This window comes from Prionailurus bengalensis, chromosome D2, assembly GCF_016509475.1.
Source record: "Prionailurus bengalensis isolate Pbe53 chromosome D2, Fcat_Pben_1.1_paternal_pri, whole genome shotgun sequence".
Classification (NCBI taxonomy): Eukaryota; Metazoa; Chordata; class Mammalia; order Carnivora; family Felidae; genus Prionailurus; species Prionailurus bengalensis.
Window position 1 is genome coordinate 39,190,940 of NC_057351.1, and position 14,331 is coordinate 39,205,270.

At 45.9% G+C, this 14,331-nt stretch overlaps 1 protein-coding gene across 1 annotated transcript; it reads right to left on the reverse strand.

The window, feature by feature from the left end:
- Positions 1-3,008: 3,008 nt before the first annotated feature.
- Positions 3,009-11,343, reverse strand: TMEM254 (transmembrane protein 254). Its single transcript, XM_043596712.1, has 4 exons — positions 11,197-11,343; positions 9,005-9,108; positions 8,756-8,815; positions 3,009-4,450 (listed from the first exon to the last, which is right to left on the reverse strand). The coding sequence occupies exons 1-4, from the start codon at positions 11,284-11,286 to the stop codon at positions 4,330-4,332; spliced, it is 375 nt and encodes a 124-aa protein (XP_043452647.1). The 5' UTR covers positions 11,287-11,343; the 3' UTR covers positions 3,009-4,329.
- Between the last annotated feature and the right edge of the window lie 2,988 nt (positions 11,344-14,331).

Here is a 14,331-nt window from a genome sequence, read left to right on the forward strand (position 1 = left end):
TATCTTATCATTACTCTCCTTTATAGCAACATCAAAGCTTTGGTGGCAGTTTTTATCAACTAAGTTCTGTTTACTAAGAACGGCTTGTGCAACCTGTTGGTACAAAGAAAAAGTGAATGTAACTCCCAGAGACAGAGTCCCCAGCCCCAGAAGGGGAACAATAGAGACATGAGCTGGAGGCAAGGATGGTGATTTAAAAAAAAAAGAAAGAAAGAAAGAAAAAGCTACACAAAGCCTGGGAGCTTGAGGCTGACCTTGAGGCTTCTAAGACCTTGGGCCTGACAGCTCAAGAGCCACAGGTACGGGACAAGTGCTCTCCTCTCCCACCTGGGCCCCAGGGTAACCCCCACACTCAATATATGCACTGGCATTGGGTCCAGCCCTGCCCGTGGAGAAGGGCCGGATCAGGCTACAAAGCAGGCAGTGATCGCCCTACAGTGGAAGGAGTTTCCCATCCTGTTGGCGGCAACCTCCTTTAGAGGCTTCCCCACTGTGTGTCCCAGCTCCCGGCCCAGAGAGACCCAGTAATATCCAAACCCAAAACAACCTAGGGGCTGGTTCCACCTTGGGGAAGCTGCCGGCTCTCTCTCCCGTTTTGAGAGCATGCCTTCGTTTTAGGAAACTGCTTGGTGCTCGCGGTTTCCTTTTGGCTGGCTGTCATTGCAGCGCGGTTCCCCCGTGTGAATCGTCTCGTGGGAAATCCAAGGACTGAGACCTCCATTCCCACAATGCACTCTCTCACCCCTGACACTTACGTGAACATTTCCCTGACAGTACTAGGGTGTCAAAGGCTTTTTCCCTAAGCCACCTTTATGCCTCACTACAAGCAAAAAGGAGGCAATCGGTAAACTCAATCCTATCAAGAAAGCCTAGTAGCCATCTTAAAATGGTCATAGAAATGACAAATACAGTATTTTGAATAGGATTTTCAAATATCCGCTGTGGAATCAGAGGATAGCGTTCTTCCTCATAAAGAGAAATGTGAAATGACATTAATCTCTCACTAACCTTGATGAAGAGAGAACCATAATTCCCAATTTGAGGCAGACAAGGAGCCTTGCGGACAGGTGTCTCCTATGCTTACACAGACATTACTCAGCTGCCCTACCAGCATCTTTTGGCCTGGGCCAATAAAGGGCAGATCAATGATATTTATGCCAAACTAAGAGCTTTAATTAACAAGGTTCCAGGAAGGGTCCAGGCAAAGATAAAAACGTGATCGCAGGGTTCTCTAATCTCAACGGCAGGTGCTCAGACTGTCCTTGTGTCTTCAGACCCTCCGTGTAAATACGTACGGCCCGCAGATGGCAAACTGTTTTGCCAAAGACCCTCCATCTGGAATAGGACCTCTTAAGCCCAAGACTTGTTTTAAAACCGTGGCTTGAAAACATGTTTAGACGTAGACTGCATGGAGTCCTAAATAAGTTGAATGTTTATAAGGAGAAACTATAAACAGGTCTGTTACTATTTAAGTGGTGAGGTCATTAGTTTTTTCCATTAGTCCTTTCTTTTTTGTTCTTCCAAACTACACATGCTCCCAAACATCTTCGGGGTAGGGGCAGGAGAAAACAGGTTAGTTTGTCTGCCTCCCACAGTTGCTTCCATTAAGGTGCTTCTGGTCCTTTCTCATCCAAACTCAACAAGGATGTTTCTCCCCTATCACCTTTACAGCTGCAACACAAAGCCAACAGGTCTCTGTATTTGTTTATTTTTTGCTTCACAGGCTTAATTTCTATGCTCCTGGGCTGCAGAGGAGGGGAGACACAAGATCCAGCTGAGGTCTGGCCTCTCCATGTGATGTTAAGTTACTTCACCTCGATGGGATGCAGGTTATGGGTCCACAAAATGACCTACACTGTGTGCTCATTAACATCCTTTTTTTGGGGTAAGCCATGATAATATCACAAGTGAGATTATAGTTTATACTTTTGGCACATAAAAGAGCACAAATATTCCTCTTGCCTGCTGCATAGACTGTATCAGATGCTGAATGAAATATAAATGAAAACAAAAGGGGAACACTCCTACAGTGAAAGGAGACACTGACGTCCACCGACAACTCTGTGTGCATGGAGGTAAACGGGCCCTGGGCAGCTCTGTAAATGTAACAAGGAGCATATGCCCTGCAACTAAGGCATTCTACGTTTTTGTTTTTTTTTTTTAAACGTTTATTTATTATTGAGAGACAGAGACAACATGAGCATGGGAGGGGCAGAGAGACAGGGAGACAGAATCTGAAGCAGGCTCCAGGCTCTGGGCTGTCAGCACAGAGCCCAACGCCGGGCTTGAACTCGCAAACCGTGAGGTCATGACCTGAGCTGAAGTCGGACGCTTAACCCACTAAGCCACCCAGGCGCCCCTCTACGTTTCTTTATCCATGGAAAAAAAAGCCTAAATATCTGAACTGTACGAACAGTTCCATAATAGAGTCTACCTAGAAAAGAGTAAAATCAAATGTGCGACAATAACAAAACTGACATACAAAAAAGTATTTGAAAAGGCAATTCACAGCATTTATTCAAGTTAATGCATTTTATTCAATAATCTGCCATATCGTTGCTGTCACCATTACTGTAATATTGTCATTACTATTTCTCTTTTGACAGGGCCATGCATTTCAAAAATCTGGGTTGGATTTCCATGATGTTTAACTCTATGATTAAAAATCTGTCTCTTGGGGCGCCTGGGTGGCGCAGTCGATTAAGCGTCCGACTTCAGCCAGGTCACGATCTCGTGGTCCGTGAGTTCGAGCCCCGCGTCAGGCTCTGGGCTGATGGCTCAGAGCCTGGAGCCTGTTTCCGATTCTGTGTCTCCCTCTCTCTCTGCCCCTCCCCCGTTCATGCTCTGTCTCTCTCTGTCCCAAAAATAAATAAACGTTGAAAAAAAAAATTAAAAAAAAAAAAAATCTGTCTCTTCACCAAAAGGCAACCCCTTCACCACCAGAGAAACTGGAAAGACTGAGATTTAGTTGTAGAAAGTGATCGCCACCAGAGACAATTCAAAGTCCATCATCTCTCAGGGTTGTACTTTTACTTGGGGCCTCTTTAGGGGTGAGCGGGCTGCCTCTCATAAACGTTTGCTTAAAACAGGTAACATGCCCTCCTGCATCATAGAAGGAAAATAAGGTCTAGTCCCTGGGGAACAGATCATCCTGGGAAGGAATCTGAATGTCTCCTAGGTGACTGAGCCATTCTGGCCAAGGTCAGGGGACAGAGTCAGTGACCCTTCTGCCCTGACCAGTCAGTAGTAAAAAGGTCTAATCAGGTGAATGGGAGAGGTAGTCGCTAGCTTCCAGTTAGAATCTCTAGCTCAGGAACAGCTGTGTTAGAGTAAGCCAGAGCAGGAGGGAGATGTTAGACTCTGGAGAAAATGACTAAGAAAAAGATACAGGTTTCCTAATGGGGAACCCACAGAAAGGTGGCGCTACCGGCCAAGGGCAGTCCTGTGCTTCTCTCTGAGAAGAGAATACACTGAGTGGGTTCTGCAGTTTTCATAGAACAACTGGAATGACACTGAACACGTGGAAAGTTACATCGGTTTCTGTCCTTTGTTCAGAAAACGCTGGTAGGACACCTGTGTGCAAAGCAATGGGCCAGGTGCTGAAACAAAAATAAATCTGTCTGAGATGTGATCCTGCCCGGAAGGAGCAATCCAGCAGTGGCCTTCAGACCCTTGCACACCACAGAGTGCTATGTCCTAGAGGCCACGTGGAGGGAAGGACAGCTTCGGGCTGGCAGGATCAGAGAAGGCGTCCCCCAATCCTCCCCTCTCGGTACTCAGTGTGTCCTCTGTGCCTCTATGTTACTGCTCGGCCTGGCCCATTCCATGCACCTGCTCATCTTTCTGATCTTTTCTTGGTGGCGTGAGAAAAGGAAGTTCAAGATGAGATCCTGCCTCACAGATGCCTGCCGTGTGTGGAATTGAGGTGTCGTGGAAATGTCACTCTGTCTTGGTTCAGAAAGGTGGAAAAAACTGGCGGAAAAGAGAGCTGAGATGGGGTTTACGGAGAAGGTGGGAGCAAAATTATACCACCAGACAATTCTGGTGCACAGCTTAAACCAGACAATAGAATGAGCACCAGCACTGCCAATGACCTCAAGAAGGTAGCTGGAAACCTTCTGCCTAACAGTCTGTCTACAGAACTGGGAAGCTTAAATCCTTTCTTGTCATCCAGTCAAGTTCAACCAGAGCATATGAAAGAATAATGAATAACTAGACAGTCTCCAACTTCTGGAAAGTAGAAAGATCAAGTAAAGTCAGCATCTTCCTTGCCCCCAAAACAGTGAAGTGGAAGGCCAAAAGTGTAGAGAAAGCATTTGAGTATCTTCCTTAAGTTTGTTTTTGGCGTTTTGGTCTGTAAGCAATTAAGATGGAGAGAGATGCCACCCCAAAGAGGAAAGTTTGTAGGAACCACAGCACTTGAGCCCGACCGTCCGTGATGCCTTTAGACCTAAAAAAAAAAAAAATAAAAAATAAAAAAGAGAAACTTAACCACCAGAATTTTTATGTTATGGTTTCATAAGAGTTAGTCTTCCATTTTTTATTTTTTTAATTATTTATTAAAAAAATTTTTAAGGTTTATTTTTGAGAGAAAGAGAGAGCACAAGCAGGGGAGGGGCAGAGAGGGAGGAAGACACAGAATCCAAAGCAGGCTCCAGGCTCCGAGCTGGCAGCACAGAACCCGACGTGGGGCTCGAACCCACGAACCATGAGATCATGACCTGAGTCGAAGTCGGACGCTTAATCAACTGGGCCACCCAGGCGCCCCTAGCCCTCCATTTTCTTAAAAAATGTATTCCTTCTAGGGGTGCCTGCGTGGCTCAGTCAGTTGGGTGTCCAACTCTTGATCTCGGCTCAGGTCATGAGTTCAAGCCCCACATCAGGCTTTGCGCTGACAGCATGGAGCCTGCCTGGGATTCTCTCTCCCTCTCTATCTGTTCCTCCTACTCTCTCTCTCTCAAAATAAGTAAAAAAACTTTAAAAAAAAATATATATATATATATATTCCTTCTATCTACTTTCATTAGGTTTATTTTTGCCATTTTCCTCTAGTTTCTTAACTCGCATGGTTAGTTCATTTATTTTCATTTTTCTTGTGCATTCAGGATGGTACACTCTTCCCTCAGACGCAGTCTGGCTACTGCCTAGGACATGGAATTCTGAAACTGTTTCTCGGGGCACCTGGCTGGCTCAGTCGGCTAAGCGTCTGACTTCTGCTCAGGTCATGATCTTGCGGTTTGTGAGTTTGAGCCCCGCGTCGGGCTCTGTGCTGACAGCTCAGAGCCTGGAACCTGCTTCGGATTCTGTGTCTCCCTCTCTCTCTGCCCCTCCCCTGTCTCTCAATAATAAATAAATGTTTAAAAACATTAAAAAAAAAAAAAGTTTCTCCTGAGACTTCGATGAGCGGAGGGTTAAAAAGCACTGGGATGCCTTCAGAGGAAGAGTTTTGAAGGTAGACCAGATGTAAATCCTAGCTTGGCCAACTACCAGCTGTGACGGCTGGGCAAGCCACTCCTCTCTTAGACTCTGTGTCCTCCTCTGAAAAACAGAAGTATCGGTATTTATCCCAGCAAGTTTGGGGATGATTTAGGAGATAACATACACACAGTGCTTAGTCAAAAGCCTGGCTCACAGAAATAATGAACACCCGGCTGCAAACTAAATTGCTTGAAACAGAGCTCAAAAGAAAATGGCCTAATGGGAGTGAATGGCTTGCTGGTCTCATCTGTATATAAATAAGTCTTATGTGGATGACTTCTAATTTAGAATAGTATACGTAGAAATGATATTGTTTTCCACACTAATAGATTAAAGGAGAATGGTCATCTGGATACATGCAGAAGCATCTGAGAAATGACAACATCCATTCTGAATACAAGTTCTCAGCTAACTTAGAAACAGGATGGAACTTCCTTACTCTAATAGAGGAGGTCTACGTGACTCTAGAAAAAACGGTGCAAAATTTGAAAGCTTTCCCTTTAATCGGCAACAACACAAGGGCCAGGATATATGAGGAATTCATGTTCATGCAGTATTATTTATAATAATAAAAAACTAGAGACTTCAAAGTCCATCAGAGGGGGGATTTGTGAAATACAGTGAGGCACAGCCATTTAACAGAATACTATGCACTAATAAAATGAATGAGGTAAATTTATAGGTGTAGACATGAAAATAGGCATATGCGACAATGGAAAGTTACGGAAGAGTTGATATCTACATTTATATATATTATGGTGGCTACGAAGTCAAACACATAGACCAATCTTTTCTCTGGTTAAAAAGGATTCACCAATTCCTTTTTATGGCTTGATAGTGTGATTTGGGAGGTTACAAAAATACATTCACATAAATTCATTCATTCATTCATTCACAATTCAAATGGAGTATTTATTCTGATGTACAGTGACTAACCGCAACATGTGAGACCATAAAGAAATAACTTCAAGAACATAATAAGAGTGACCTCACCTCTCTATGCCTGCTCTTCCTCTACCCTTCAAAAACTTGGATAGCAGGATGTTAAATTTGAGTCTTTTGGTTTTCACTAGAGGCTCCAAATGCCCATAACAGAACAGGCGTCAAATACTCCAACACTGTAAATTCGAGGGGTTAGACCACACGCCTCCAAGCTAAGATTTCAATGCAAGGCTGAAGGGGCCAAGTGCTGCGGCATTTCCTGTCACAGGTCAGACTCAAAGAACAGCTTCAACAGACCCACTTGGAGAGCCTGACCCGAGTCCCCTGGAATTTAGGGGAAGAGATTAATATCTGGCTCTAAAGTTAAGACTCAGGTAAAGCTTGCCTGATGGGAGACCAAACATACATGACTGCAGTGGGAAGTGCATGTATCTGCAGATTATCCCACTGGGAGGACAAGGAAGCTGTGACTGTGAGCCATCCAGATCTGGTGGAAGGCCACAGGCGTGGGTGGGCTGAAAAGGGACCCTGGCCCAGAGGCCCTAATTGAAGGGTAGAAGAGATCTCAGTAAAAGAAAACTTCCCCTCAACCACAGATCCTGAAGGGAAACTGCAGGCGGCAGGCTGGAGGAGGCAGCGGAAGGAACCATCAAGGGAAATGCAGAAGGGAGACTGATCCCCAGTGATGGCTGCTTTCTCAAAAATCCACTGGGCCTCCGCCGGAGAAAACAAGCCACCACCAGGCATGCAACATCCACAGCCCCCAGCTGCCTGACCACAAGGCGGACCGTGCCCTGTTTCCCCAAACTTACTCCCACCTTGGTGGGCCACAAGCAGCTGTCGCTAACAAATAGGAAAAAGAGGTGGCCCGAGAGAGAAGACACTAACTACACTCTCTTCCCCAGGGCAGCCTCCTGAGCCCCAGCTGGATGAGAACAGACACTTTTGACTTTGGTTAACAGTTTCATCGTTTTAATAAATAGCCTGGACTAGACTGGATGACATCAGAGAGTGACTGGAAAACCTATGGAACCACTTCAGATTTCATCCACGGTCCAGTGGGAGGCAGACAATAACCCATAGGGTGAGTGTAACTGGAGAGGGGTGAGAAAGAATAAAGCAGCTTTCTGCTCCTCTCCTAGAGCGCCCAGCTTGTTTCATAAATCAGAAGACAGAGTGACATAATCTATTTGAAGCACTTAACAGGGGTCTGGCAGAGTGTGCACCCAATAAATATTAATTACTTTTATTATTAAAAGATAGTTGTTATAAAGTATCTTAGTTCTCACCTTTAGAATACAATAATAATAGAGGTGATAGTTCATCTCGACCAGAAAAAGTAAATATTGCAAAGTAAATATGGCATGACGGTAACCATTGCTTCATGACAGCAGGCTGTCTCTACACGCTTACGTAAAGTACTAATGGAAAGAGAATCTTTCCAAATACGCTCACATAGTATTAACTTAGGCTGGCATCTGCTGAGTAGGGTCTAGTCCAGAAGCTTCTTTTTTTTTTTTTTAACTTGCCGAATTAACCCAGAATTATTTGTGGAGCTTGAAAGCAAAGAACATATTCCCATTTCTGAAGCAAGGCCTACCAAATCAGGATCTCTGGGTCTGGAAACCAGACATGTGTATTCTGAGAAAGCTCCTCAGGTGATTCAGTCATGAAACTAGGACTGAGAATCTGAGAATCGATGGCCTATGTCCATAACTTGGCTCTTTTTCTTTTTTTATTAAAAAAAATTTTTTTTTAGTGTTTATTTACTTTTGAGAGAGAGAGAGAAAGACAAGAGCACAAATAGGGGAAGGGGCAGAGAGAGAGGGAGACACAGAACCTATAGCAGCCTCCAGGCTCTGAGCTGTCAGCACAGAGCCCGACGCAGGGCTCGAACCCACGAACTGTGAGATCATGACCTGAGCCGAAGTCAGATGCACAAACAACTGGGCCACCGAGGGTCCCCTAACTTGGCTCTTTTTCAAACTAGAAAGCAAACTCCAAATCTTCTGTTCTAGTTGGGGCTATTCAGAGAATTTTTTTTTTTTTTTAATGAGAAAAACCATCTAAATTAAGTAGCTCATTAATTGACTAGCCAACACAAATGAAATGAATCCATTTGTTAAATATTTACTGAGCACTCCCTCTGGGCTAGGCTCAGTATTAGGCGTGGGGATTCAACCCTACCCTGAGGATGCTCTTGGCCTACAAAGGCATGAATTATTTAAATGTGGCTACTCTTAACTTACATTAGATACCAAGAGAAAAATGATAAAGACCTATTAAAAACAGTTACTTGCAAAAAACAAACAAACAAAAAAACCCCAACACTTACTTGCACAAAACCATGGCATATAAGGCCTCTCCCACGTGAATCAGCCAGGCAAGCCAATACCTGAAACAAAAGTCAGCCTTGCTTAAGGTGATGGTTATCTGCTGATGAAATCTAACACAGAAACCTCAAAAAGAAAGGTGCCCTAATGTGAACCAGCAACACTCTTAGATATCTAAAGGCAAGTGCAGGCCTTCCAGGTCTTCGGTAGGGCTGGAGCTGGCCACACTCCACTTCCGGAGCTCTCCTTACCCACTGCGCAGGAGGGTGTGATGATGGTCCACCAAGTACTGAGTGAAGAGGCCCAGCGGCCCTAGGCTCTGGTAAGGAATACTCTGAGGCCAGAAGACAACCCACTGAAAGAGAATCAGAGGCACAGAATACCTATTAGGGTGCTGAAATCAGCACAGGTTTATTTTTCAAAGAAACTATGAAATAACCCAGATTCTACAAAAACAACTAAAGACCAAAGAAACTCGGAATTAAGTCATTTGGGTTTCCATTCTCCACTTGTGTTTTCTTTCTTTTTTTTTTTTTTTGAAGTTTTATTTATTTAAGAGAAAGAGAAGACAGTGCGAGTGGGGGAGGGGCAGAGAGTGAGGGAGAATCCCAAGCAGGCTCCACACTGTCAGCACAGAGCCCGATGTGGGGCTCGAACTCACAAAACTGTGAGATCAGGACCTGAGCCTACATCAACAGTCAGACACTTACCTGACTGAGCCACCCAGGTGCCCCTCCACTTAATATTTCCTAAAAGTTATCTGGTTGGGAGATTTATGACAAGGAAGCTGTGTGATTATCAGACTCAGTGTCCAGGCTGGATGACTCCTATTCTTAATGAATTCCACCCAAAACATTATTTTTATACAGGTTACTAATAAATGTTTAAGTTTCCGCGTCCTTGGTAGCTTCTTTACGACAGAAGCTACAGCTTGAACAAAACCCCCATTTAACTTAGAATTCCTTCACTTCTTTCACTCTTCCTACCTCTAAAACTGGGAATGATCCACCTCAGAGCTGAAAAACATGTGAGTCAAGTTTGTGAAGTACCTAATCACATTAGGTTTGTGTAATCTGATCGACTCTCCTTTAATCTCTATGTTGTAACCTCTGCCGGATTTTTCTGAGAATAATTAAATGCCAACAGGTCCAAAACGTTATTGTCTCATTCAGATCTCAGGCAAGAGCAGTCCTACCTCTCCCATTATGTTGTAACACATCTAAAATTTAAATAAAGCTTAAAATATCACTGCACCTTCCAAAACCAAAGGGAATGGAAGGGGCAGCACCTGCCAGCCCCATAATATCCCAATTTGAGGTCCCCAACGCTTTCCTCCATCTATTTTTCTAACTAGTCAGGAATGCAGAACCATAGAACAGAAATGCACCTTTGCAGAATTTCGGTTCAATCCCTCCATTTTACATATGAGGAAATCAGAGTCAAGGAGCTCAGATTTGACGACAAACACCACTGTGGACACGACAACACACTTCTAAGCCCCAGTGTCCAAGGATCTCCCCGTCAAGATCCAAATAGATTTCCCTCTCTTCAAAATTATACCAACCTAGTCCCCAAGCTACTTTTCCAGGCATCTTTCCTATTATCCATTAAACGAACTGTCAGCCAGACAAAAGTCGCTCCTCTCTCAGCAGAGATCCCTTCTTCCTGATACCACATCTATGCCATAACATTTATATCCTGTCTATCCCTTCTTTAGGTTTATCCCCGTTTTCCAAACAATTCTAACTGCCTCAAACATTCTGCTTCGGAAGCCCTATTCTGAGCCGGCAGGCCTACGGCAGCCTGTCAACGTGAATTCCTCCTCGGTGAACTCTACTCACACCCGGTTATGCCGCAGTAAGTGTGGAGGCGCGAGGACGCAAAGGAGGGACAGGTGGAGTAGAAACCTTCCCGTGAGCCCACCGACCTTCCGCTTACGATAGTAACCTAGGCAACCGCCGGACGCGCAAGCGCGAGACCTCGCTGCCGAGCTCCCCTCGCCCTACGAGGGCCTGGAGGGCCCAAATAGGTGCACGACCCCTCCCTACTCCTCACCGCGAAATAGCCCAGTCCCAGGACGGTGACCAGCGAGGGCAAACGTCTGGCTCGACGGAAGTAGCCAGAAGCAGCCCTGCCGGCCTCGGACTTCGTCACCACCATCTTGAAAGATCTACACACTGAATCGTGGGATGGGGAACCATCCCCGCCCCCGCCCCCATCCCGACAAAGCCTGGGTAGCAGGTTTCTCAGGACCGCGAGAACCCGGGAGAGGCGCGGGCACACGAGTGCGCCTGCGTCTTCTTTCCCGGGCCCGGTCCCCGCCCCCGGGGCTCCGAGCCTTTTTGCGCCTGCGCGACCCCTCCGGCCCTGCTGGCCCGGGTCCTGCGCTTGGAGGAGTGCTTGCTCCGCTCTTCGGACGGCTCAGGGCGGGCGCTGCCCTTACCGTGTAATACCCAAATGAAAGGATGATGACGGTGAACCACAACAGACTGCCCCTCTGGAAGTACGCTTTACCGCCTGCCGCTGTCCCCATGGTTGCGGCACTTCAGCGAGACTGCAAGGCTCGAGACTGCGTGCTCCGCTGCTCACGGCGAGGCGGGGCGGGGCCTGGGCGAGCGCTCCTCCCTTCCTCCTTACCCCCGGGAGGCCGAGGCACCTGCGTGTTGGGAAACGCGGACAGCGAGGCTTGCTGGCCTCTGACCTGCTGGGCCGGTCGTTGCCTCGCAGGGAACACCCCCTCTGTGCATGGCCCTTTCCCGGGCTTAAGAGGAAAGTGTTGGAATAGATGGTACTTTCCGCCTCCAATAACCACGAGTCTGAGTGAAGGGATGCTTTTCCTCTTCGTTAGTGAAGATGTATCGTACTGCACAGCACTAGTGAGCAGGGGCTGTGGAATAGACGGCTTGGGTTTAAGTACTGCCTGTGCCACTCATTTGTGTCTTAAGCCTACACTAGTCACTATTAAATAACAAAAATTCAAGTGAGTAATTGATCAAATTGGCTTTACTGAAGGATTCCTGAGTGGGGCAGCGCCCATCTAGCAAATCAAAAGGAGCTCTGCTGAGCTGCAGAAAAGGCTTTGGGTTGTTTGTTTGTTTTTAAGGTAGAGAGAGGGCATAAAAGCAATTTATTACCAAGGATTGCATTGTTTTAGGCAATGCATCCCTGCCAAAGGGTAAGGGGTTGACCGAGAAATTCCAATGTGGCTGGTTGAAGTTCACATCGGGGAGTGGGATGGAGAATGAAACTGCAGTTAAGTTAGGTATTAAGTCTTGACATGGGGTCTGTTTCTTCATCTGTAAAATGGGAATATATCTATTCCTACCTCAGGGCTTTTCGGTGGATTAAATGAGTTAATACCTACCTATAATAACAGCACTCACAAAAGTCTCTCGCCCATAGTGCTTTATAAGTTTTGATGATAATTCCTGGGCCTTTGCATCAGGCCCTGTGCTAAGTGTAATTCTGAAAACAACTCTGCACAGATTATTGTCCCTCACATGAAAGAAGAGGAAACAGCACATAGAAATGTCCAAAGTCATGTAAGTGGGCAGGAATACTGGAAATGAAGTGGTAGCCAAGCGTTCTGGCACTCTTTTTTTTTTTTTTTTTTTAATTTTTTTTTTCAACGTTTATTTATTTTTGGGACAGAGAGAGACAGAGCATGAATGGGGGAGGGGCAGAGAGAGAGGGAGACACAGAATCAGAAACAGGCTCCAGGCTCTGAGCCATCAGCCCAGAGCCCGATGCGGGGCTCGAACCCACGCACCGTGAGATCGTGACCTGGCTGAAGTCGGACGCTTAACCGACTGCGCCACCCAGGCGCCCCTCGTTCTGGCACTCTTAAGGACCATGCTCTATGAGGTGTGGAATATTTCCATAACTTCTTTTGTTGACATGGGAACAGCCGAGGTTCTGTGTCCTCATTTTTTAACATGAGTGTATTGGACTACCTTTTTTTTTTTTTAATTTTAAAGTTTATTTGAGAGAGAGCACAAATGCACATGAGTGCAAGAAGGGGAGGGGCATAGAGATAGAATCCCAAGCAGGCTCTGCACTGTGAGCACAGAGCCCGACTTGGGGGCTTGAACCCACGCACGAACCGTGAAATCATAACCTGAGCTTCGGGCCCTGTGCGGACAGCTCAGAGCCTGCTTGGAATTCTCTCTCTGGCCCCTCTCCAACTCATGCACGTGTGCTCGCTCTCGCTCTCTCTCAAAATAAATAGATACATTTTATAAAGAATGAATTCCAGGATATGTGATGCAATCCATTTCCCAGATAAATCACAGTGCCTGTCAACATTGGAGTTAACAGTCCTGGACAGCTTTTCTTAGTACTAATTTTTTCCCATCACATCACTTTCTTGGTCCTTCTCTCTCTCTGAATACCTGTGCTTTCTCAGCTTTCTTTTTACTTCTTGTCTTCTAGACATAGGTTTTTCCCATGATCTTTTCTCTATATTTATAATCATACGTTTGAGATTCAATTTTTGCCTCCATCTGGATGACTCCAGCCTTAATGTCTGCAGCCTTAGCCTCCCTCCACTTGCCTGTTGGTCACCTTTACTAGGTGTTACACCGCACTTAAAAGATATGTCCACTATTATCCATAGGGTCAGTCCCACCAAGGCTCCCCTGTTTATGTTAATAGCCACTTCCTTCTTCCGGGAATCCAGATTCCCTCCCGCCCACCTTTGGCTGCCCTCATATCTAGTCAGCTTCCAAGAGTTCTGTTGATTGGGTAACATTACTTACCGTCCTTCTGGATTAAACCATGGCTTAATTTCTACTGCCTCCCTCAGTCATTCTCTCCTCTGTCCTACTTCTTCAACCCACGTGCAATCCCTTTATGAAATCCGACCTACAGGGGCGCCTGGGTGGCGCAGTCGGTTAAGCGTCCGACTTCAGCCAGGGCACGATCTCGCGGTCCGTGAGTTCGAGCCCCGCGTCAGGCTCTGGGCTGGTGGCTCAGAGCCTGGAGCCTGTTTCCGATTCTGTGTCTCCCTCTCTCTCTGCCCCTCCCCCATTCATGCTCTGTCTCTCTCTGTCCCAAAAATAAATAAACGTTGAAAAAAAAATTAAAAAAAAAAAAGAAATCCGACCTACAGTAATCTACAAAGTACAGTCCTAACCCAACCTTTACCAAGAGTTTTCAAGAACTTCCCTAATTTTAGGCTATTGTTTTTCAGTATGCCTCTTCTGGTATTAGTCTGCAGCAAGGGAGATAATAGGAGGAATAACTCAGGATAAAAGTTGTTGAAGAGGCAAAATGGCTAGGAAAACCATATCTTCCACCATCACGCTCTGAGCCCATCAAGATATGTAGTCCTCCGTGGCTCCCCTCCCCACAGCCTTGATTATGGTGGGAAAGAGTGGTAGGGACATAACCAGGGGTCTTACCATCAGACCATCATGCACACATAAGGAATCCAGATGAAGGTACAGAAGATCTTTACTCAGATGTGAGTAGTTTTTGTCAATTCATAAAGAACACACAGCTGGGGCGCCTGAGTGGCTCAGTAGGTTGGGCATCCCACTCCGGCTCAGGTCATGACCTCACAGATTCTGAGTTTGAG